At 39.8% G+C, this 26,360-nt stretch overlaps 1 protein-coding gene across 6 annotated transcripts in view; it reads left to right on the forward strand.

Annotated features, from left to right (window-relative positions):
* The window catches only part of LOC306844453 (centrosomal protein of 95 kDa-like), a 142,169-nt gene that overhangs the window by 81,156 nt on the left and 34,653 nt on the right, over nt 1–26,360 (forward strand). For all 6 annotated transcript variants that reach the window (XM_079376599.1, XM_079376600.1, XM_079376596.1 and 3 more), the window contains exons 15-17: nt 4,932–5,101; nt 5,603–5,677; nt 5,772–5,924. In XM_079376599.1, coding sequence (XP_079232725.1) covers nt 4,932–5,101; nt 5,603–5,677; nt 5,772–5,924 — 398 coding nt within the window. The remainder of the gene's footprint in view (nt 1–4,931; nt 5,102–5,602; nt 5,678–5,771; nt 5,925–26,360) is intronic.

Genomic DNA, 26,360 nt, shown 5'->3' on the forward strand with positions numbered 1-26,360 from the left:
TCTAGCCTTATCGTAACACCATGTCTACACTGGACGAGAGCGGCGCGAAACGATAAATCGACAGTAAACTGCTGCCGCATTCTATTTCTGACATATTTACACAAATTTCAAATGATTTTCAACAGTCGCTTTGTCTCGTCCAGTGTAGACAGATTGTAGCTGAACGTCCAGTGTACACACGGTGTAAGCCTTCTTTTGTTCCACAGTCGTTTTCCTCTTTTGTTTTTTTTTTTTCATCCGCCATCTCTATCATTCTGTCGTCGCTCAGCTAATGTCCGTCATGTGCACTGAGCGCTCTCACCTCGCATCAGTAGACACGCCCCTTGCTGCTGATTGGCTACAAGTTTGTTTTGGGACTGGTATCCCCAGTCACCGTAGCCACCCGATCCGGTCCGTATCCAGCCCAGATGGTCACTGCAGTCACCAGATCCAGTGCATATCCAGATCAGATGGTGGATCAGCACCCAGAGATGACCTCTACAGCGTACGTCAGCGGAGACCAGGACACCGAGATGAACTCCAGAGACAGATCCCCAGTGAGGACCCCGCCACTTGGACAGCCATCGGGAAAGACCACTGGAACCAGTTGAGCCCTTACAATCTGACTTTGCTGCAGTTGGAATTGAACTGCTGGTTCGTTTGGCCAGAGGAGAACTGGCCCCCTGACTGAGCCTGGTTTCTCCCAAGGTTTTTTTTCTCCATTCTGTCACCGATGGAGTTTTGGTTCTGGCTTGCTTAGTTGGGGACACTTCATTTCCAGCGATATCGTCGACCTGATTGCAAAGACACTATTTAAACTGAACTGAGCTGGATGATGATCACTGAATTCAATAATGAAATGCCTTTAACTGAAAATCTTTTTTTTAATCTTTTCATTTTACATTGACACACTATTTTCCTTTTTTGATATTGTGCAGTTGCTTTGACACAATTTACATTGTTAAAAGCGCTATATAAATAAAGATGACTTGACTGGGTTTTCTAAAGCGTTTTTGAAAAAATACATACCCCACCTTTAAGGTCCTGGAGTGGCATAGCCTTAATCCCATAGAAAATCTGTGGAGGGTGCTGAAGGTTCGAGTTGCCAAACATCAGCCTCGAAACCTTAATGACTTGGAGAGGATCTGCAAAAAGGAGTGGGACCCCTGCTGAGATGTGAGCAAACCTGGTGGCCAATTACAAGAAACGTCTGACCTCTGTGATTGCCAACAAGGGTTTTGTCACAAAGTCATGTTTTGCTTTGGGGTCAAACAATATAAATAATATACTATATAAATATTTCACTCATTAAAATGCAAATCAATTTAAAAAAATTTTGAAAAGTGTTTTTCTAGATTTTTTGGTTCTCTCACTGTTCAAATAAACCTATCATTAAAATTATAGACTTATCATTTCTTTGTCAGTGTGCAAATTCAGCAGGGGATGAAATATTTATTCCCCACTATGTATGTATATATATATATATATAGAGAGAGAGAGAGAGAGAGAGAGAGAGAGAGTGAAGACCAACCTCTGGAATGAATATTAATATAGAACGGAAGGTTTTTTTTTTTTTGAGCAATAGGCATGGTGCCCCCCCCCCCCCCCCCCACACACAAAATAGAGTTTGTGCCCTATTGCGTACTCTGCGTATAGAGCACAATATTGCGTGATTTTTCTCACACTGAACAATGATAATTACTGTATTATATTAATTACAATGTAACGCCAGCAGGTGGAGATAAGTGACTTAATATAGAGATTCATTCAGGAATGGAACAATCTTTATGAGCGAGTCATTGAATCATTTGTTCAATTCAATTTTTTTACAGTTTGTTGAATATTGAATATATTTTATAAATAGACTGCAGCAATTTTTACTAGAAACTCTAGTAAATTAAATGTTAATTTTAGTTGTCTGTTTTTTTTTCAGAATTATGGTGGGAGATTAGAGATATCTATTTTAAAAATAAAATTGTTATTTTTCATTCTCATTTTATCCAGAATCATGCAGCTCTCGTTGGTCATTTATCGTTCATGTAATGTAAACAAATAAATGACTTTAATTTCAGAAAAAGCATCAAAGATGTTGTCAGTGAGGTTCAGCATCCAGAACATGTACATTTATTTTGTGCTAAGTATTCTACAAATACATTTACATATTTATGTACTTAATTAAAATACCCTGCAGTTGTACTTTTGATTTACTAAACTGGTATGCCTAAAGTCTGCTAAATCGGAACAGCTTATTTTGTGCTTAATGCACTTTAATTTAAATAATTGTGTGGAAGTAGTGCTTAAATCCAACTAAAGATATACTCTATATTTGATTGTGCTGAAGTCAAACTATTGCAAGTATACTACAGGTAAACTTTAAATATATTGCATTTAAAGACCAATATTAACTTTTGATTATCGTTCCTTCCTTTTGTTACTGTTCACTGACAATTTACAAAAAAATAGACATGTTCATTGAAAAATGTTTACATAAAGTATTATGATTGAATGAATTGCATTTTTTTATTAAATTGTGAATAAAAAAATGGGTAACAAAATGCTTCCTTGCGTTCTCTTTCTAACACAATGTTCAGGTTTGACTATAATCATAATACAAAAACTAACACTTCAAATCACTATTTCTAACAAATATCTAAAACTTGACAAAAAAAAAAAGAGTCTTTGAGGTTGTTTAAATATGTTTATTAAAATCTTCCACCTAATAAAAATATGTAATCATGTCTAAAAACAACTAGGCAATTCACAAGCTGCTTTATAGAGAGCTATACAGGCAACTAGTAGTTACACCATGGCATTACACATGTTTTCTTTTCTTTTTTAACAACCAGATGGTGCTAATCTGCCTTCCAAAAAATTAATTTGAATGGCTGAGTCTCTATTTTAATCTGAAATACAGCATTAATTGAAAAATAATTTGAAAAAAATTGTATGATTTTCAATGCATATCCATGCACTGGTTACTACATGTATTGATTACGGCAATGCTCTCCTTCTAAATCTTCTAATACGGCTGTACAGGTCCTTCTCAAAAAATTAGCATATTGTGATAAAGTTCATTATTTTCTGTAATGTACTGATAAACATTAGACTTTCATATATTTTAGAATCATTACAACACAACTGAAGTAGTTCAAGCCTTTTATTGTTTTAATATTGATGATTTTGGCATACAGCTCATGAAAACCCAAAATTCCTATCTCAAAAAATTAGCATATCATGAAAAGGTTCTCTAAACGAGATATTAACCTAATCATCTGAATCAACTAATTAACTCTAAACACCTGCAAAAGATTCCTGAGGCTTTTAAAAACTCCCAGCCTGGTTCATTACTCAAAACCGCAATCATGGGTAAGACTGCCGACCTGACTGCTGTCCAGAAGGCCATCATTGACACCCTCAAGCAAGAGGGTAAGACACAGAAAGAAATTTCTGAACGAATAGGCTGTTCCCAGAGTGCTGTATCAAGGCACCTCAGTGGGAAGTCTGTGGGAAGGAAAAAGTGTGGCAGAAAACGCAGCACAACGAGAAGAGGTGACCGGACCCTGAGGAAGATTGTGGAGAAGGACCGATTCCAGACCTTGGGGGACCTGCGGAAGCAGTGGACTGAGTCTGGAGTAGAAACATCCAGAGCCACCGTGTACAGGCGTGTGCAGGAAATGGGCTACAGGTGCCGCATTCCCCAGGTCAAGCCACTTTTGAACCAGAAACAGCGGCAGAAGCGCCTGACCTGGGCTACAGAGAAGCAGCACTGGACTGTTGCTCAGTGGTCCAAAGTACTTTTTTCGGATGAAAGCAAATTTTGCATGTCATTCGGAAATCAAGGTGCCAGAGTCTGGAGGAAGACTGGGGAGAGGGAAATGCCAAAATGCCTGAAGTCCAGTGTCAAGTACCCACAGTCAGTGATGCTGGTGTTGGTCCACTGTGTTTTATCAAGGGCAGGGTCAATGCAGCTAGCTATCAGGAGATTTTGGAGCACTTCATTTTCTGCTGAAAAGCTTTATGGAGATGAAGATTTCATTTTTCAGCACGACCTGGCACCGGCTCACAGTGCCAAAACCACTGGTAAATGGTTTACTGACCATGGTATTACTGTGCTCAATTGGCCTGCCAACTCTCCTGACCTGAACCCCATAGAGAATCTGTGGGATATTGTGAAGAGAAAGTTGAGAGACGCAAGACCCAACACTCTGGATGAGCTTAAGGCCGCTATCGAAGCATCCTGGGCCTCCATAACACCTCAGCAGTGCCACAGGCTGATTGCCTCCATGCCACGCCGCATTGAAGCAGTCATTTCTGCAAAAGGATTCCCGACCAAGTATTGAGTGCATAACTGAACATAATTATTTGAAGGTTGACTTTTTTTGTATTAAAAACACTTTTCTTTTATTGGTCGGATGAAATATGCTAATTTTTTGAGATAGGAATTTTGGGTTTTCATGAGCTGTATGCCAAAATCATCAATATTAAAACAATAAAAGGCTTGAACTACTTCAGTTGTGTTGTAATGAATCTAAAATATATGAAAGTCTAATGTTTATCAGTACATTACAGAAAATAATGAACTTTATCACAATATGCTAATTTTTTGAGAAGGACCTGTATTTTCTTGACCAGACAACTGTTCTGATGCTCTTACACCACATGTTGATTTTCTCATTTAGAACATACAAAAAAGAACAGAAAAAGTGCTTGAACTTTTGTAAGTTCAAAGTTGCTTTGTCTTTGAAAAAAATGTAAGACGTAAACCTGCAAATTTAGATTATCTAATTATTATATTGTCCTCATAAACCATATATTCCACATAGACACAAACATGCACAACAGAGCAGCATCCACTAATCTTCTAATCACTAATCGTTCTCATCAGATTTTTCTTTATTATATAAATACAATTTAACAATTTGCTTCATAGATGTCTTTTACATTTTACCTAGTGAGAGTGAAGGACAACAATCTTCTTCCCATTCTGCTGGAGGAGTTTCCACAGGTGCAGCTCTGTCCTCGTACTGTGTCCCACATGTGGAAACAGCAGCTCCGACAGATTGACCAGCTCAGCTCCTCCCAAAAGCAAAACAGACAGACCCAGTCTAAACTTTTAAAACAAGTGAGAGATCTAACAAAAAACACACACACACACACAGAAACACCCTGTTTTTATGGCCCATAAGCTGCTAAATTTAAATTTGTTTTAATTAATCCATTTACATTATCATCAGCATACTGTCAGCATGGCAATTAAAGAACTTCCTCTATAATATAAAAATTAAAAATGGCTAAATGTAAGAAAAAAATCTGGATAATGTATTCCAGGCCTTGTGGGGCCTTACATTGGCATAATGTGGTGGCAAAAAAAAGATAAAGGTTTTATTCACTGAAAATATTGCCGTCTGCCAGAGCTCTTAACACTATTTGATACACATATAGTGACATGCTGTTGTAGTAAGTAATATATACTGTATAGCTGCATGTAATAATAAGCAATAAATCTAGTCACATGTTCACAGATTTATGTTACCAACTGATATGTCTTGGCTGACTACTGATCAGTGTGCACAAGTTCATTGTGTTTCAGCACTGAATGGGTTCACTTTATTTGTATTTGTAGCTAGAAGAAGCTCATAAAAGACATGACATGTTGGTGCAGATAATCTACAAAGAAAAAGAACACAACCGTCGCCTGGTAAGGGCATACTCATAATAAAGACAGACTAAATCACACAAAATTAAAAGCCTTTGAGCTCAGCAACTCAGAATCTTGTCTGTATATGTTTCAGAGAGAGTTCAGGGAGAGGATCCAACAGCAGAAGTCAGCTCAGAATAAACTTAGAGAACAGAGGCAACAGGTTGCACGTGCTAAAAAATATTACAGCGTCTATCATGCTCAGCTACGTGCCAGACTGATGCAAGCAAAGACACAAGAAGAGCAAGTAAGTGCTGAATCTTCAAGTGCTGAATCTTAGGTGCTTGCTAAATTGTTTTAAAACCATAACCCTTAGCATTAAACGCCTATGGCCTGCAGGCCAAGTAACTGAAATCTAATGAAGTTGCAGAATTACACTCACACAGATGCAGTTACTTACATCCACTAGAGTTGGTATCGTTAAAGGGGGTTGCACACTAGAGAACGTTTACTGCACCATTTCACATCTTTTCCAAGTCTCATTGTTTGCTATATATGGAGTATACAAGAGATTAGGTAATGATTTGATGTTGTGATTCTGTATGGCAAGCCATTTTTACTTGTATCCATTAACAGGATATGAATTGTTGATTGTAAGCAATTCAAATTTCACTAGTTAAACTACTCATTCTTGATATCAGGAATTGGATTTCTGCTAGTAACTGGCTATTTTTGATATTAGCAATTACATTTCCACTAGTAACAATGTTAATTCTTGATATCAACAATTCAATTTTCACTAATTAAAATGCAAATTCTTGATATCAAGAATTAAATTTCAACTAGTAAAAAATATAATTCTTGATTATCTGTAATTGTATTTTCACTAGTTAAATATCACCATAGGCTGCCATTCCAATTCAATTGTTGATCTCAAGAATTTATTTCTTACTATTTCACATTTGATATCAATAATTTGATTGTCACTAGTGACTGTTAATTTCTGATATCATGAATGTGATTGTTACAAGAATGCCATTTTAGATATCAGAAATTATATTGATATCAGAAATTAATTTTCAGATATCAGAAATAACAAATGTAACATGTTGAAATTCATTTACATTTCAACTAGTAACAATTGAATTTTTGATATCAAGAATTTGCTTTTTTGGGGTCATGTGATGCTTTGAGAGCGGCAAGATGTGTCTACAAAACAGTCATCCTAATTGTATAAAAAATGCATAGAATTGAGGATCAAGTGATCAGGATGTCCCTCAACGCCTTTTGGCCACAATCAGATTCGACTTGAGTTCTACACACAGATGCGCGCTAAAACCGTTTTAGTCTGTCGCACAGACAATCGTTGAGTAAGTTCAGTTCTGTTGTACAGACACTGGCTTCGTTTGGCCCAAGACAGCTTCTAAACCAATTTGTTGCACAGATACCTCGCTTAACAGTTTTCTAGTTCGTCACCAACACTCACTCAGGACAGCTTTTGACCGGATTTAAGGGATGTTGACCTTACAGATTTCGCTTCATCAGATTGTGGTCGTGTTTTGAACACACGATTCGCCGTCTTGACCAGTATAGACCATTTCACGGACGTAAACAATAACAAAGGCGTTGGAGCGCTACTGCGCATGTCTGGTCCTGAAGCATTTCCGGTAGCGCCATTTTAAAATCTCAGATCTATAAAAACCTATAACTAGCGCAAGCGCATCCCTTTTAAGCCTAGCGAAAACGCAAGTTAGGTATTTAAAAAAAAAAATAATAATAATTACCCTTTAAATATGACAGAGAACATTAAAAGTAGTGTTCCGGACGGCTCTGATTGATGCTGTGTGCGTGTACACGAGAGATGGCGTTAAACGCGTATCGCAGTCTGGATGCTTACAATTAACTCCTCAGAAGTTGGGATCATTTGTTTGTACGATGGATGACATCAGTCTTATGTTCGGTTAAACTGAAGCAAGACAAACAGTGTTACTTACGATCTTATCATGGTGTGTGCTAAGATGTCCGGGGAGGTTTTTGGTGGACATTTCACTTGCATTGCTGGGTCAGTCTGTATGTCTACGCGTTCATTTTTATTTGTACAGCGCTTTTCACAATACATATCGTTTCACTGCAGCTTTACTGAACATGCATGTTTATTACAATGCTAAATGAATGCTAATAAACTAAGCACTACATCCCATTATTACTGATTTCAATCGTTTTATAATGTGTGCTTGGTGTGGTCAAGTTTGTTGCTGTGGAACAGTGCGAGAATGCTCTATCTGAGCCATCATGTGGTCATAAATAAACAAGATGAATGCAGTTCAGTGTTGACTACCGTGTTTTGCATAAACCTTTATTAGGTTTTTTTTTTTTTTTAGATAAAGTATAGCCTACATGCAGATTAATAAATGCGCACACACACGAGTTTATATGTGGGTATGTATGTTTTTATGCATATTTACTGTAAACACACATACAGGTAAAAAGTGTGGCCACTATTAATGTTTTTGAAATAAGTCTCCAATGCTCATCAAGCCTGCATTTAATTGATCAAAAATATAGACAAAAACAGTAATATTTTGAAATATTACAAATTAAAATAATGGTTTTCTATTTTAATATGCTTTAAAGTGTAATTTATTTCTGTGATCTGCAGCTGTATTTTCAGCATCATTACGCCAGTCTTCAGTGTCACATGATCTTCAGAAATCATTCTAATATACTGATTTATAATCAATATTGGAAACAGTTGTGCTGCTTAACTTGTTTATAAACTGAGATAATTTTAGTATTCTTTGAATAAAAGAACCGCATTTATTTGTAATATAAATGTTTTGTAACAACATGCACTACTGTTCAAAAGTTTGGGGTCAGTATTTATTTTATTTTTTAAGAATATGAATACATTTATTCATAATTTTTTTTATTGATTTTAAAAAGACACTGTTAGAAAAGACTTCTATAATTTTGAAAATTCCTGTCTGGATTTAATTAATCAATCCTGTATAAAGCATCACAGGTTCCAGAAAAAAATATTAAGCAGCACAATTGTTTCCAACACTGACACTAACCAAATATCAAATCAGCACATTAGAATGATCTCTGAAGGATCATGTGACACTTAAGACTGGAGTAATGGCTGATCAAAATCCAGCATTGCATCACAGAAATATAACGAATATTAAAACAGAAAACCGTTTGACAATATTACTGATTTTGTCTGTATTAAAAACATAAAAAATGGTAATGTGTCCAGACATTTGACCAGTACTGCATATAAACAAAAGACAGAGACTGTTTCCAGCATATTTATTAACATGTGATCAATATCAAAAGCAGCAGGCTGACCATGAGCAGCTTTGAGTACTACATTGCATTTCATCCTCAAGTTCTCAAACACATCTGGGTGTTCATATGGTCACATGTGGTTTGGCACTGTCCTGTCTCCCTGTAGCACTCACTGTCTTAGCTGTCTTACATTACAGATGATGGCTTTCCTAAAGACAAAAGTAGAAATACAATTATTTTATTTAATGCACAACATTTACAAATAATACTATTATTGTTTAATACATCAGTACATGTTGGAGTTAACATTAGACAAGCATAAGTGATGACAAATGTTTACCGTTAGCTTTTGTAAACTACTGCAGTTAACCGTTTCACTATTCAACATTCAAGTTTAGAGAATACATTTCTATAATGTGTTACTCACTGCATTTATCTGCTGACAAGACAGCTAGACAACTAATGAGAACTCATATTTATTTTTTATAGCCTACATAACGCTTGCTATAAAACAGAAATAAAAGCTTGGCCTTTTTCACTTAAAAAGAATCAAAACGCTAGGCGCATATGTAAACAATGACGAAAACAAAATGCTGCATCATACTTGAAGAGTTAACGTAAATAAATACAAAGAATTAGATGGAAAAAACAAGAGCTTGTCCTTACCTCAATGGAAATGTGCGCTGTATATCCTAGAGTTGCTAGTGTCTATTCTGCTTCTTCACTGCTGCAATCCAGGCGCGTTTCTCGGGCATCTAACCCTTTAATTTCCGATTATTTATAAATTAATGTTAGTTCGAGCCCAGCGGGAGCACCCAACCACCGAACTACAAGGATCTAATTTTAATTTCTACATTTTAAACAGCAGGATTAAATAAATTAATCGCAATCCCACTGTGTATCAAGCGCCTGCCGCCATTGTTTTGAACACTAACCGGAAACGTCCGTGGACCAAAGACGTCACTTCCTTATACCGCCGAATATCCGTTGAAATGGTCTATAGGCGGCTTGATTCAGAAGTGACTCAAGAACAATTCAGTTGAGATCGGACCTCCCTGCATGAAGGAATTGTACATCATTAAGATCAAACATCCTCAACAGATGTGGACATACTTCACTCACCATTCATCCGAACGTGTCTTCATGAAGCTAAGCCAAGTTTCTTATGCTTAAAGTTATCATTTTTTGACAACACGCTGTCGCTATAGTCTTCTGATCTCGTTGGCCATAGCTTATTTGGAAACAGCTGTTGCTTAAAAGCTATTTAGTCTCTATTTGGAACTTAACATACTTTCAATCCCAGTGCTGCGGATTGGTTGCTGACTGGTAGTTCGGTTGACACATTTTTTGACGTATTCGTGGTGATTGGTTAGTTGCCTGGTGACGTGAGAGCTTCGGAAGTAGGTTGCCTTGACCGCGGATGTTGATTTGGGAAATTAGCACCCGCCACCAGCCAAATGCGGGTGATTTTGTGTTGTGGCGGGTAAACTCGCTTCACCTACCGGCCACCGTGGCGGGTAAATAAAAATAGCATACTGTTTCACACGGACGGCGGACACTTTTAGAGGAGGCACCTAATGTTAGAGCCTGCAATACTGCGGTTTCACCAGTGTGGCACTGTAGCGCAAGACTGTAGTTCAGCCCTCCTGGATGCATTCAAGAGAAGAAGACATACAGCGCTTCAGAGAAAATGCACCTGAACTTGAGCGGCGATTGGATGAACATGTTAATATATAGCTCGCTTTCGTCTCAGTAACTAAATAAACACAATAAAAACTGACAGCAGTGTGAAAACAGCATTTAAAAATGCATCTGATTACAACGATGTGGATGTTTGAATGAGCTCTGCTTTTCAGTAATGTAATGTCCGGACTAAAGCAGCTCTCCAGTGTGGAGCTAGCTAATTATTAAATATTTTTATTAGTGGGAAAAAAAAGTGACAGTTTGGTTTACAGAGACCAAAGCTTGATCTAGCTAAGGACTGTTTTGATTATTCATAACCCTATAAGGTATTTTAAAATATTATGTTCTGAATAAAATAGTTTATCCAAAGCATCGTATCACTTACCTTTATTATGTTTCTTATCTATATGACTTACAAAAGGAGAAGTTAGGCAGAATGTGTCATTCAGTTTCTTTTTTATGTAGCTAATTAAATGGTGAGAGAGTGTCTCTGTCTGTCATTTCATTTGTGTGCCAAATACATCTATTTGTATAATGAATTGGTGACACTTTACAATAAGGTATAATTTATTAACATTAGTTAATGTATTAATTAACATCAATGAACAATGCATTTATTACATTTAACTATTAATCTTTGTTAATAAAAACTTAAAAAACAGCATTAGTAAATGCTGAAATTAACTAACTTTTAGATTAACAAATGCTGTAGAAGTATTGTTCATTCTTAGTCCATGTTAACTAATGTTAAATGATGAACCTTATTGTAAAGTGTTGCCAATTAATTGTTTAATAATTGTAATTACATAATATACTTTTCTAAAGCTGAAGTGACCTTTATGTTAGAATTAGTGCTGTCAATCGATTAAAAAAATTAACTAATTAATCACACATTTTTCTCAAATTAATCGTGATTAATCACGCTTAACCCCACCTAACATTCAAGTTTTTAAATAAACAATCTTCAAATGTACAATGTACAAACAACATAAAGACAGTATATTTTTAATATTTCCTTAATGATATCTTTTTTATGATTGAAGGCCAGCATCACTGATATCAATACTACTGATGTCTCTATAAAAAAAGAATTTTGGCCCCCTGAATATTTAACCATTGACTGTAGCCATTCAGCATTACAGTATAATTGAGAGCTATCAATTTTAACATTTATTAGACTTAACGTCTAATTTAAGTGAACTTAAAACAATCTTCACATGAACCCATTATAATAAATGACATATTTAGCTAGTTGTGCCCTTCAGCAGAAATATACAGAAAATGAATACTTACCAAACACTAAATTCTAAATTAAATATAGATGAACCCCTTAAAACTATAAAAGTTATTGCTTTCCTCTTTTTTTTCTTTTGTTCTTGGATTAATAGACATCACAGCAGCTGGTTATTGAATTATTTGCCTGCTATTGCTTTAAAAGCTGCTGCTGCTGAAGGTGATGGGGATCTGACATGCATCTTATTTTCTCACAAATCTCTTTACATTTTCTGACTCACTTCAGGTCTGAAAGTCTCAACTAATGAGCGGATGAGTTGAATTGGGTATTTTAGATGAGGGAGACAGTGCTAGGGTGCCTCAGGACAGTTTTTAAAAACCATTTCAGAGACATGTACTTAAATGTGACGCATATATAACATAGGCTATTGCATGCATGCACACAGTTTAAGGCAGCTTTAATCGCCTTTTTGGTAACTTCATGCCTTAGCTGACGGCATAACTACGACATTGCATGCACGTAGTTTCTTTCGCTGTATGATATGAAATGATATAGGCTACAGCGCGCATTGGCACCTATGTGCGTGTATTTGAAGAGTGCGCGCTACGAGCACAGTATCTTTTACGCGCTTGTTTTGACTCGCGTCTGGCGTGGAGGCGTCGTATAGAGCACGTGTCTGAAACTTCTCCCGTTTGATGTGGTCATAAAGACATTCTGCATCTAAATAAACGCAATCCTTTGCAAGAAAAAAGAGACAGAGGCAGCAGTTGCGAATGAGGTGGCCAACCCTAGCCCCGCCCCTGCGTTATTTTGCGTTAATATTTTTAACGCGTTAATCTGAAAATAATTAATAGCATGCGTTAACGCGCTAATTTTGACACCACTAGTTAGAATATGTATAACTTAATATTTTAACTAATCACAAAAGCTGAATTATCAAAGTCTACAGGTCAATCAGTGGAATAATCGATGATTAGTCGATTAATTGTTCTAATAATCGTTAGATTATTTGATTATCAAAATAATCGTTTGTTGCAGCCCTAAGAGAAAACATCTCAGGAGGAGCCAGTGGACAAAGAGGCGAAGGTCAAAAAACGTTTTTTTTAAGAACGATGGAGAAAAGCAGACAATGGGGAGTGCCGTGATTGGTTAGTTTACGAAGAGACAAGTCTGACAATGTTCTGCTCGGTATGTCGTCAACACGCTTCAGAAGATGCCAAAACTAATAGTTTCATTGTTGGGACTAAAAACCTAAAACTGGAAGCCATAAAAGACCACGAATCATCCGAGCAGGCGTAAATTGGACTGGGAGTGGGGAGGATGGGTGGAGGAATGTTAGTTTTTTGTTTAATCTGCCCTACTCATTTAATGAAATGTATATCAGTTCATGGTTTGTGTGTGTATAAGAGAGAAAGAGAAAATGTCAGTATTTCATTGAGACTTGAGATTAAATAAACTGCTTAAGTATTGTAGATCTTGTAGTATTAATTTTCACATCCAGTTACACATTGTCGGTTAAAAACAAGAAAGTGGCTGGTAAAAACATTGAGTGGCTGGTAGATTTTGAAATCCACCAGCCACAGTGGCCGGTGGACAAAAAAGTTAATTTCCATCCCTGGTGTCCGTTCAATGAGGACCTACACCATTCAAAGAGATAGGAGCTGCACTGGCATGTAGGGATGGCACGATACCATAATATATAAATATCCAGCCTCAAAAGATAAGTGAATTGAAAACTATTTTATTAAAATACTAATAAAAACAGATTCATATCTTAATACCTTTGTATCAAACTGTAACAAAAAAAAACCTACAGGGAACATGGGTTCAAACGCCAGCAGAAGGCAGTGTAATGAAATAATGAGCGGAAGTTAAAATCAGCTCGTAAGTGTATTTACTTGTCTCAGTGTTTAGCGCTAGGAAACGCTTATTTTGTTTAATATGTTGAGAGTTGCTGAAATCGCGTTTGGTCTCATACTGTATCTCGTATCTTGTCAGTGTGTGCACTTACTTGGCCATTTTTAGTGATTAATAGGAAAGTGGGTTCAGCTGAATTCTAGCAGTGATTTGTTAGGTATAAAAAAAGGTTATTATACCGTGCCAGCGGTCGCGGCAGCCCTCGTGTGAAGCCCTCTTAGTGTGAAGACCAAAGAGTGTAAAGACCATCGACTCTACCGTGCGACTCCACCGGGCTAGGACACCGGCAAAGGATATTAGTATTGCTTTTTATTTTTATTTTTTATTTTTTATTTTTTTTCCTATATGTTTACTATTGAAATGTTGTTGTTGTATGCATTTGTCAATTTTATTTAATTTGTGTATTTTCTTAAATGGGTGTGTATAGAGTATTTACAGAGTGTTAACTTTTAGTTTTAGTTACTTTTTCTTATTTGTAAGTCGCTTTGGATAAAAGTGTCTGCTAAATGACTAAAAGTAAAGTAACAGGTTAAATTTTGATGTTGGAGAAAAAAAATATATAACTGAAGTAATACAATGAAAATATATTCAAATCTTCTTATCTTATCATTGCAAACAAAATGTAACAAAAACCTACAGGGAACATAGGTTACATTTTTGAAAAAAAATAGAACTGAAGTAACGCAATTAATGCAACAAATGTTGCTTTGTAAAGTGTTATTCTAACAGTCAACGTACTATTCAATGACTATTCGTATGTCCCCCTTAGAAGAGTGGGAGAAGAGGGTTGCATTGACAATCCAACACAATGGGCAGCACATTGAACACATTTTATAAGTGGTCAGAAACTTGTAAATAACTCATGAACGAATAAAGTTACGTTGAAACCAAGCACACCATTGTTTTTCTTGTGACATTACCAATAAGTGTAATGTGTCACATGGCCCTCTTCCTATTGAAAAAACAAAAGTTGTATCCAAGATGGCCGACTTCTAAATGGCCACCATGGTCACCACCCATCTTGAGGAGTTTGCCCCCTCACATATACTAATGTGCCACAAACAGGACTTTAATATCACCAACCATTCCCATGTTATTACGGTGTATCCATATAAATGGCCCACCCTGTACACAGTAGTAACAATGATCGATGAAAACTTCCGGGGCAGATAAAATGGGCGGCAAATAATGGAAAGATGTTCCAGATGAGGCGAGCAGGAACGCGACAGAATGGAGATATTCCTGGGATCACACCATTTCTTGTTAATCATGAAACATACTCCTCCACCCCTGGATTTACCAGCCTCTACTGTTCTGTCCGTCCGAAAAACAGAGAAGTTATCACTTGGCATTACAGCAGTGTCCGGGACCATGGACGAAAGCCACGTTTCTGACAAACAAAGGATGTTACAGTCCCTAATGTCCCGTTGGAAACTAATCCTGGCTCTAAGATCGTCCATCTTATTCTTCAAGGATTGGACATTTGCGAGCAGAATGTGAGCCCTTTTCCTGAGTCTATCTCGAATCCCAGCGCGTTTCCCGCTGTGTTTCTTGATCCTTCGCCTCGGGGGGTTATTGTTCATCTCTGCGTTCCGAAGAATCTCCAGAGGCCATGCTGGATTCCTGGATAAAGTGTCCTGAAACAGGTAGGTGTAGTGGTTTCCAATGTCCAAAGGTGTTTCTTTGTTATAGGTGATCAGTGCCGACGTGATATGTGTAAAAAGAGAGAGTAAAACTAAGTAAAAAGTAGATAAAAACACAATCTTAGCAGAGCGACCTGGACGGCATCCGAACAAAGCAGGGCAATCTTGGATGTTATAACGTTATTTCATCTTATTTAGTCGCATTATTATTATTATTATTATTTTGCAGTATTTCTGTTTCCTGTGTCTCACTTCTGGGGCTGCATCAGGTTGCACTGCGCAGACGCAGGTGACGTCACTTCCTCAAGCCCCACTCGCAGCATTATTTAGAAGACGACAACAAACATGTTAACATGTTTGGTTGGTAAAATAAATGTTGTAAATTCAAATCAGAGCGTCTTCCTTGTCTGGAATGGATGTATTCTTAAGTCTATAAGGTAACAATAATATAATAAGATAACCTTGTTTGAAATGGGTTTGGCTAAAAGAACATTTTTGTTTCGTCTATACTACTAGCGCAGTGGTGGGCCATCAGGGGAAGAAGGGCCTTCTCTGCTGGCCCTATAAAAAATAAAATTGTGTGAAAAATGCTTTTATTGATTATTTAGGTATCATTTTCATTTGTCTAACTAATGTCCACTAAATTGCCTATGATTAGTTTAGTTGAGGTTGAAGTGGAATATCCTACATAAAGTCAGAGGCCAGCACTACAGTGCTACCCTTTTGTTGAAAGATATCACATCTGATTTGTTACAAGCATTAGTGATCAGCAATCAACATCTGATTTGTTACAAGCAATCAGCCAATCAAATTTTGACTTTCAATGACAGCCCGCCCTCTGGGTCCAGGTACTTGCCCAGTGCTACCCCCAGCGTTAGACCGCCCCTTTAATCAGGGATTTCCAAGGTACGAATATGAAAGTAAACGAAAAGAAAATGGCAGCTGCAGTCATCGGCGCCTACACCAGATCTGGTTGCCGATCTACTAAAATCGCCTTTCTCAAGGCGCTCTTTTGCAGACAAAAGAGAATAACTGAGAAAGGAAGATCTACACCCAAAGTGAATTCGCTAACAAAGGCCAGCAAAGGTTTTATGCGTCATTTCAAAGATGAGCAACTATGAGTGGCTAACAGCTAGCACCGAGCACAAGTTATGTTGTTGGCTGTGTTTACTTTTAAATCCGAGTAAAGGGGTATGGAATGACAGACCCATGGACTTTATTTACAAGTGACAGGTGAGTGCTTTATTATTTGATGAGTATTGTATCATGCACATTGTTATGGAGGTGTAGGTGGTGCGTTGATAATACTGTGGTGTGGTGTGTGGATGTCCAGTATTTGTACAGTTTTGCTACTTTGGGCGCATCGTCATTTTAGAGTGACATGAATGTGCATAGTGACCTGTGTATTGGCGGATTACTTTTACTGACCATGTAGGGAAATTTACTCTGCATTTAACCCACCCCAATCTAGCCTACTATTAAAATAGTTGATCAGCCGTCATTGTTTGTTGAGAGCCTGTGTGCGGTATAATATGTGCATTATATGCATATAGCTGCGTTAGCTGTAACAGAGATGTGTAAGATGTGTACATGTAGTTTACAGTTGCTTACTGAAGGCCCTGACTACCGGCCATGAAAACCCCACGGTATGCCACTGCTACTAGGTACTTATACTATATTGACTGGTTTAAATAGAATTGCATTACTAAAAAGAGACTAAAATGCAATTTTCATTGACTAAAACTAGATTAAATGTCATCAGTTTTCGTCGACTAAAACTAGACAAAAATAGTCATTGATAATTCTGACTAAAATAAGACTAAAATGCTCAGACATTTAGTTGACTGAAACTTGACTAGACTAAAAAGAGTATGAACGTGACTAAAACTTATTATAAACTAAAATGACAGCTTCACACAAAGACTAGACTAAAACTAAAATGAAAACAGGCTGCCAAAAACAACACTAGTCCTGACTGAAATCTAGTTTAATCATTTTAAGCGGCTCATGTTGTTATGAAAACATTCGCATATTAGAATGATTGGGAAGGATTGCGTAACATTTAAACAGCCTTCTGTCTGTACTGCCTTCATTTACGTGCTCCTTTTCATCGCTTTTGCTTTAATTCTTGGGCACTGGCTCGTTCGCTAAACTGAACATCCAATCAGAGTTCTCCCTCTCGCCGATGGTCCCAATGGCCCCGACGCCGATTCAACATGTCTAATCGGGCAAACTGCCGCCGACGTGAGCCCGATGAGAGTCAATGAGTGGAACACACCAAACTAACTAGCCCGACCGTCGCCTGATTGTCGGCTTGGTTTGTCCTGGCCTTAAGGACACATACCTGTCTATGACCGTGGAGGTAAATGCCTTATGCCTTCTTGGAATGTATTCAACAAACATAACATCCCCTGGCAGGTACTTATGATGTATGAAACGTGCAAAGTACTATTACAGTCTGCAATTAATGCATAGGACGACTGTGACAGACATTCGCATGTTTGGCTTGGAGCACTGTTGACACGAATAACTAATTTATGACACGCGAGGAAAATATCTTTGTGTCACAAAATTATGAACATGAGACTCCCACGCTGTTACCTTTCTGTTTTCTGTTTCTCTGTTTCTCATGTTTAAGAGGCAAATGTTAGAGGTTCACAAATTTGGTATTTTTTGTGTTCCTACACTGTTATATCTCCCGTTTGTGTTTAGGGTTGAGAGCTTATTGTATACCTGCGCAGTTCTGCTTTCACACAGGAGGTTTCTTTTGAAAAATAAAAAGAAATAAAATAATTTATTTCTAAGAAATAAAAAAATAAGGGATTAGACAGATATACAGAAGCAAAATGTATATCTAAGTAATATAATAGAGTAATATGGCATAATATAATCTAGATGTGCTGGAAACATCAGATCAGGGCAGATTGAGTGTTTTCTCTTCTATGGTGACAGGCAGGCACATATTGAGCAGCAAACACACAGCAGTTCTTGTGTTCTCCTAACAGATACGGCAGTTTCTCCTGGTTTGAAAGAGTTTTAAATGCCGGATGGATCTGCTGTGTTTTATCATTGAACACTGTCTGTATGTCCATGTATTTGGAGCATTCTGTTAGGAAGTCCAGTTTTGTTTCCATCCGATTCAGATCACAGTGTGAACACAATCTTTGCTCTGGGGGCAGCCATGTTTTTCTGTTTCTGCTCGTCTCTATCATCAGCTAGTGTCTGCTGAGTCTGTATCTGGTCAACGTGCTTCTCAGTTTCTTATCTGACACTGCACAGATACTCTGCCATACTGTACTCTATTTAGGGTCAAATAGCATTGCATTTTACTCTGTTGTTGTGTTTTGGTTTCCCAATGAGTGATGTAACTCTGTTTGATTTGTGCAATAATCTGATTAATTTTGTTAGTGATGTGATTCAGAGCATCAGTAGATGTTAGTGAAGCATCAGGACTGAAGCTCTGGATCAGCCGAGGGAAGGGGTTGCTTTCTTTGCTCATCTCTTGGTATTGCAGGGCTTTATAATGATATGATTGGGATCACTGGGTTTCAGATTTTTTCCAGAATTGAATTGCCCTTTTTTGTATCTTTATGATTAGAGGATATTTGCCTTAATTCTGCCCTGCATGCATTATTTGTTGTGTGCCGGTGCACGTGTAATATATATTTTATATTCTGCATGCAGGGTCTCAATTGGATGTTTTTCCCATTTGGTGAGATCTTGATTTGGATTTGTCAGTGGACCCCACACCTCACTGCCATAGAGGGCAATGGGCTCAATTACTGATTCTAATATTTTCAGCCAAATTTTAATAGTGATTTCTATAGGACATTGGCGTTTTATGGCGTAGAAGGCCCTGCGTGCTTTTTCTCTCAGTTCTGTTACAGCATGGTTAAAGTTTCCTGTCAATGTGATTTTCAAACTCAGGTAGTTTTAGTGTGGTGTGTGTGTGTTATCTGGTTAGTGCGTAAATGCGTGTTGTGTTCCCTGGGATCTGGATCTTTTCTGAAATATCATAATTTTGGTTTTATTCAGGTTGACTGTCAGGGCCCAGGTCTGGCAGTATTGCTCTAGCAGGTCCAGGTTCGGCTGTAAACCATGTTGAGTGGGAGGCAGCAGAACCAGATCATCTGCATACAGCAGGCATTTGATCTGTGAGTTGTATAGGGTGTATAAATGTTAAATAATGTTGGGCTTTCCTCGTTTGGCTCTCAGCGAAGGTGGTCGCATTTTCTCTCCTGTCCTCCCCTTATCTTCCCTGCTTGCTCTTCGTCTCGTCTTGTACTTGAGAGATTCCTTCTGCAGTGCTCTGAAAAACTGAAAAATCATGGATTTGATCAACTGGTCTCGCAACGAAATTGACACCATCTTCTCGACGAGAAGCCTGGGATCGAGGGGATCGGGGAACCTGATCGGGGTCGTGTGTCTGGCGGCTCTTTCCATGGAGGACATTGACATCTACCTATTCGGAACCACGATAACGGGTTTTCTGCTGATTGGATTAAGCTTTGCGCTCTGGGTTATCGAAGAATTCAGGAGACGGAAACAGCTGTCCAAAGCCTCACAAGGCTGCCCGTCATGATTGAAAATTTATGGATTTGGAGACCAGAAAGGACTAAGAGAGTAGCCGTGAAATTGGAATTCGGCTACTCGATCCAAGACCAAACAATCGCAATCTTATCTTCTTTCGGCTCCCCTAAACCAGCTGGCTCGGCAAGGTCACTGCTGGTGTAAACAACCCCGGAAGAGCACTGCAGTGAAGACGCTCTCTTGCGTTCCTCCCCCCTTCCAGACACCTGATGTTGTTGACTCTGTCGGGGTCCTGACCAAGGCTGTTTCCGTGGCAACCTGCTGTGTCGTTATTACAATCTGCGGACTGAGGCAACTTGTTTTTGAATTCCAGCGTGACGACTCACCAGGCCAAGGAACACACGAACTCCACTCATATACTGATATGCATTTCACCTCCCAACCCTAATCCAACGCCTTCGCCGCTTTGCACCGCCACCTGACAAGCGGGTCTGTGACCGGCGCCTTGGGCTGCAGGACCGGATGGCTGCTTGCCAGAGCTGGATCAACTCTCCCCCCGTTGCTAATCATGTGTCTATGTTATGATTATGTGCTTCTGTTGCTGAGGTGTTTTTTTCCTGTTCTCACATTGTACTCCCGCAGGAGCATAGTCTGGGGGTTATATATATTTTTTTTCTCCTCTCCCTTCCTCATGTTTATGCTGTATTATCTTCCAAAACTCCCTGTCTTCCTGTCCTGTCTACCCCCTTGTCATATTGTATGTATGTTTGTGTATGTATGGACAGGTTGATGGCTAATTTCGCTGGTACTTGTGACTAGTGACAATAAAGGGCTACTACTACTACTACTACTTAAGCAGCAGCCCTGTCTCACTCCACACTCCTGGGAAAGATACCTTGTTACGTTTGGTGCTGATTTTTACACCACATTTATTTTCGGTGTACATTGATTTGATAAGGTCATAGTTTTTACCTCCTATGCCACTTTCAATAAGTTTGTAAAATAGTCCTTGGTACCAAATTGAGTCAAAAGCTTTTTTAAAGTCAATAAAGCATGCATATATTTTACCTTTATCTTGGTTAACATGTTTTTCAATTAGAGTATGTAATGTATAGATGTGATCAGATGTATGATAATTTGGTAAAAATCCGATTTGACTTCTGCTCAGTATATTGTGTGTGGTGATGAAGTCTAATAGTTGAGCATTTATTATGCTACACAATAACCTTCCCAGGTTGCTGCTCACACAGATGCCTCTGTAGTTGTTAGGATCAAATTTATCTCCATTTTTAAAGATTGGTGTTATCAAGCCTTGATTCCAGATTTCAGGGAAGTAGTTTAAGAATAGTTTAAGAACTGAATAGTTTTAGAATGGCCAATTGGAATTTACTGCTTTTGTGTTTTATCATTTCATTTAATATCCCATCAGGTCCAGATACTTTTTTGAGTTGGAGGTTTTTGATTTTTTCTTCAAAAGTTCTTTATCAGTTATTGGGAAATGTAATGGGTTTTGGTTATCTTTGATTGTTAATTCTAGTTTTTCCAGTTGGTTGATTGTTTTATTTTGCTTACAGTTTGTGTCTGTTTGTACTTTCTTAAACAATGATTGGAAATGACTTTCCCATATTTCTCGATTTTGGATTGCCAATTCTTCATGATCAGTTTTTTTTCAAATTGTTCCAAAATTGGTTTGTGTTCACTGACTTCTCAATTATTGTCAGTTGTTTTTGGGTGTATTGTGCTTTTTTGGTTCTGAGTGTATGTTTGTATTGTTTTAGTGTTTCACTGTAAAGAAGGCGGATCTCTGCATTATTTGGATCTTTGTGTTTCTGATTTGACAATGTTCTCTTTTACAAACAGTTTGTCATTCCTGATCAAACCAATTTTTGTAATTCTTGGGTACTCCATTTTTTGTTTTCAATTTGGATTGTTTTGCTGATTTTTCAAATATGTAATTTATATCTTTGGCTGCAAGATTGACACCTTCATTAGTGTGAGCATAGGTGTTATTTAGAAACTTATCAATCAGCACTTGTATTTTTTGGCTGATATTTTGCTGATATAGTGCTTTCTGATATTCTTCAGTGCTGTTTTCAGCCCATCTCTATGGTTTTCTGATGTTGTACAGCTTACTGGGCTTTGTGTTAATTATATGTTCTGTCTTTTTGAGATACACAGTGATTTGACTGTGATCAGACAGAGGGGTTAGTTCTCTAACAGTAAATGATCTGAGGGATGAAGGGTCTATGAAAGTGAAAGTGACGTGTGACCAAGTATAGTTACCCATACTCGTAATTTGTGCTCTGCAATTAACCCATCCAAAGTACGCACACACAGCAGTGAACACACACACCGTGAACACACACCAGGAGCTATGTCTGTTATCATATAATCAACTGTGCTATTCCCAAGAGGTGAGCAAAATGTGAACCTCCCTAAAGTGTATCCTCGTAACCTACCGTTTATGATATTCAGACCCAGGCTTTGACAGAGCTACAGGAGGACCTTTCCATTCTTATTTACTATATGATCATGGTTATTTCTGTGGATAAGGGAGAATGTGTTATTAATAACACTCAGTTTTCCTTGTGCGTCGGTGAAGTCTGGCTGTAGTCCTGTTCTTGTGTTCAGGTCCCCGCAGATAAGCACGTTTCCCTGAGCCTGGAAGTGGCTTGCCTCTTCCTCTAATGTGGAGAACATGTCTTCGCTGTAGTACGGGGACTCTGATGGCAGAAGTATATGGCACACAGTAATGTATATTTTCTGTATGGGAGCAGTTCCCTTTGGATTTTAAGCCAGATGTAGTATTTGCCTTGCTTTACTGTGTTGATGTGGTTGTGGAATTTTGATTTGTACCAGATTATTTGTCCTCCTGAGTCTCTTCCCTAATGTACTGTGTTGAGTTTTTGTGATGGTAGGATGGTTTCTCTGTAGTTGGGTGGGCAGTGGGTGATGGCGTCTGCCCTGATCCATGTCTCCTGTAGAATTATAATATCCATCTCTTTGATGCTCTTCTGGAATACTGTGTTTGAACTCTTTAGTCCAAAGGTTGTTGAATTCAAGTCTTGAATATTCCACATTGATATTGACAGAGTCATTTTAAGTGTGTTTGTGTGTATTACTCTTGTACATTTTCTGACAAGTTTGGAGCAGATGATGTTGAGCAGGTGTCTTATCTGATTGAATTCGGCAGCTGCAGGATTCTGTGGCTGTTGGACTGCTGCGGCATAGCTCTTTGATGGCGCTCCAGGGGTCGAGTCCTGTCTGGTTCTAGGAGGAGGAGGGTGGATGTTTCTTTGTTGTTGGGAGCTGCTTTTGCTGTGTAGATTTCTGCTGTTTTCTGTTTTACCAAATGATGTGCTTTTCAGCACTCTTGCAAAAAGTTGTACTCCTTTCTTGTTGAGGTGTATGTAGTCATACATATGATGGGGCCGAATGTCTTTATGGTAGGCCAGGTGAACATTTGGAATGAAGGCACAGGTTCTGGAAAGTTTTACATTGTTTCCATGGATCACGTGAAAAGGCACATCACTTTGTGGCAGTAATGTAGACGGTTATTTTCTCTCTCTCATAACTTAGTTATTAGCTGCATTAGTCTGCTATCAATGGCTCAAACCTCCGTTACTATGTTTAAAATTATGTTTTGGAATTAGCAATGAATAAGAAATTAATCCTACTCAAGAAAAAAAAGCAAAAAAAATTTTTTATTTTCTGGATGTAGTCTATGCATCAAAACAATGCGCTACTACATGCAATGTTTTGTGTCAATACAGCGCAGTGAAAAATAACTTATAGAGGTTGCCTGCGTTTACTAAACTGGGGATTTTTGACTCTTGCTGCCGATTTGAATGGCGATGCTTCCTGTTTTAAGTGTCAGTTGATGGCCTTTTATTTTTAACCAGAAATGTGCATCCTGCTTTTCTGATTTTCATTTAAGTTTGAAGAGGTGACACTTCATTGTGGTGAGACGCGAGGAAAAAATAAACTATCAGTTGTGGGACTAATGTCATAAATCGCATACCAATCATTTCCGAACATTCTACCATCTGTTACCCGAAATTACTGGTTGATATGTCCCGATCTCAGTAAAGTTGACACACGCTTTTAGTCCGTGAACTGGATCTCGCTCAGAACGCACGCTGTCTTGTGGAAATTTGGCCAGGAGGCATTTTTGTCCCGTCCATTGCTTATCACTGATATTTTGAGAATGAATCCAGCATCATTCCCGAAACTTTGCAGCATGTATGTGTGCGGAAAACTAAAGTTCCCTATCGATACTCCACTCGTACTGCGTCTTGCTAAAGACGCTATGGGAAAAAAGCCTTTTTTCTCCTTTACTGAAGCCTTATTCAATCACGCAGTGAAACTGCACGATCATTGGTTCGTGCAGTGTGATAAAAACGAACCAATGTGTCGGCAGCGGAGCTGCACGAGCCTATGGCGACGGAGCCCGCCAGATCCCGCCAGAATGGGCGGGGTTATCTGGCTATATAATCAGCCGTCTCGCCATAGGATCCTCAGATATCTTCTCCTTCAGCGACGACATCTCGCCTTCGCTGATCCCAAGAAGCCGCCATCGCCGTTGACACGCCTTGCAGCTGAGCCAGAGACCTCCTGCCTGCTGAGACGACGCTCTTCGCGCTCCAGCCCCGCAGAAGCCCCGGTCTGTTCGCTGCCGCCATCCGGCGAATTCACGCACTCTAAAAGAGCAAATTTAGGCGTTGTTTCAAATACCTGGCCGACATTGCGGCTCGTGCAGGGCTCCCCTGCACTCCGATGACGGCCACAGCGAGTGCGTTTCCTGCTTGGGGAAATCCCATGCAGATGCAGCGCTCGCTGAAACACTGAATGCTCACACTGCGAGCGTTTCAGTCTCGCCTCTCTGCGCTCGCGGATCGCTTTCTTTTCAGCGAGCGATCCCGCCCCTCGCGCCCTCCCGTTTTCTTCCTCCCAGGCACCTGTGAGGAAAAAGCGGCGGGGCAGAGGATTTCAGTGCTTGGCTGAGAGCGAGCTCACGCCGGCTCGAGTCCCGCGTGCCTCGCTTTCGCCACAGAGAGAGCATTCTCCCGTCCTTTTTTCCCAGCCCGACCAGCGTCCCTCCGCTGCCGCGAGCGATCTGGTCTCGTTCGGGAAAAGTGACGAAGAGCTGGCCGATGACAGCATGTCATTGGCAGCTTCTGATGCGGAGGAGCTGTCGGGCTCTGGTGTAGACTCCGCCCTCCCGCATTCTTCAGCGCCCAGCACCGCTACAGCTGGGATGGATGCCGAGCTCTTCCGTGTCCTCTCCAGAGCGGTTGAAGAGCTGGGACTGGATTGGTCTCCACCAGAGGAGCCCTCTCGCAGCCGTCTTGATGAGTGGTTCCTGCCGGGGCGCCGTCAGGCCCCTCTACAGCGACCCTCGCCGTTCTTCCCTGAAGTTCACGACGAGCTGACGAAATCGTGGCGCGCCCCCTACTCCGCCCGCCTCCGCACTTCCTCTTCATCCGCCCTCACTACAATTGACGGCGCTGAAGAAAAGGGGTACGGGAAAATGCCTCAACTGGATGAGTCAGTGGCTGCCCATCTCTGCCCACCCACTGCCATCGGCTGGAAGGCTAAAGCCGCCCATCCGTCCAAGCCATGCAGGACCACTTCAGCACTCGCTGGACGCTCCTATGCTTCAGCTGGACAGGCGGCGTCGGCGCTTCACTCTATGGCGGTTCTACAGGTCTATCAGGCCAAACTCCTCGCTGCTATGGACGAGTCTGAACCTGATCCTGCAACTCTCAGGGAGCTGAGAAGTGCAACAGACCTGGCTCTGCACGCCACCAAGACCACCGCCCAGGCGATTGGACGGTCCATGGCCAGCCTAGTGGTGCTCGAGTGCCACCTGTGGCTCACGCTGACGGAGATCAAGGACGCAGACAAGGTCTCCTTCCTTGATGCACCGATTTCGCCTAGCGGCCTCTTTGGACCTGCGGTGGAGGGTTTTGCTGAACGCTTCACGGAAGCACAGAAGGCGTCGCAAGCCATGCGACACTTCCTGCCCAAGCGATCAAGCTCTTCTGCTGCCGCTAGTCGCCCCAAGCCTGTGCCGACTAAGCAGCCTGCGAAGCCCCCGAGTGTCAGAATGGGTTGTACGGATAATAGAACGAGGTTACTCACTCCAATTCGCTCGCAGACCCCCGCGCTTCAGTGGCGTGGTCTCCACTTCTGTAGACGGCAAGAACGCTCACGTTCTACGTTCAGAAGTGATGACGCTGCTGGAAAAGGGAGCCATAGAAATAGTTCCTCCAGCTCAGAGCGAATCAGGCTTTTACAGCCGTTACTTCCTCGTTCCCAAGAAGGATGGCGGCCTCCGGCCCATCCTCGATCTCAGACGCCTGAATCGCGCCCTCATGAGGAGGTCGTTCAGGATGATCACACTGAAGCAGATCCTCTCGCAAATTTGCTCAGAGGACTGGTT

Source organism: Barbus barbus (genome assembly GCF_936440315.1).
Source record: "Barbus barbus genome assembly, chromosome: 25".
NCBI lineage: Eukaryota > Metazoa > Chordata > Actinopteri > Cypriniformes > Cyprinidae > Barbus > Barbus barbus.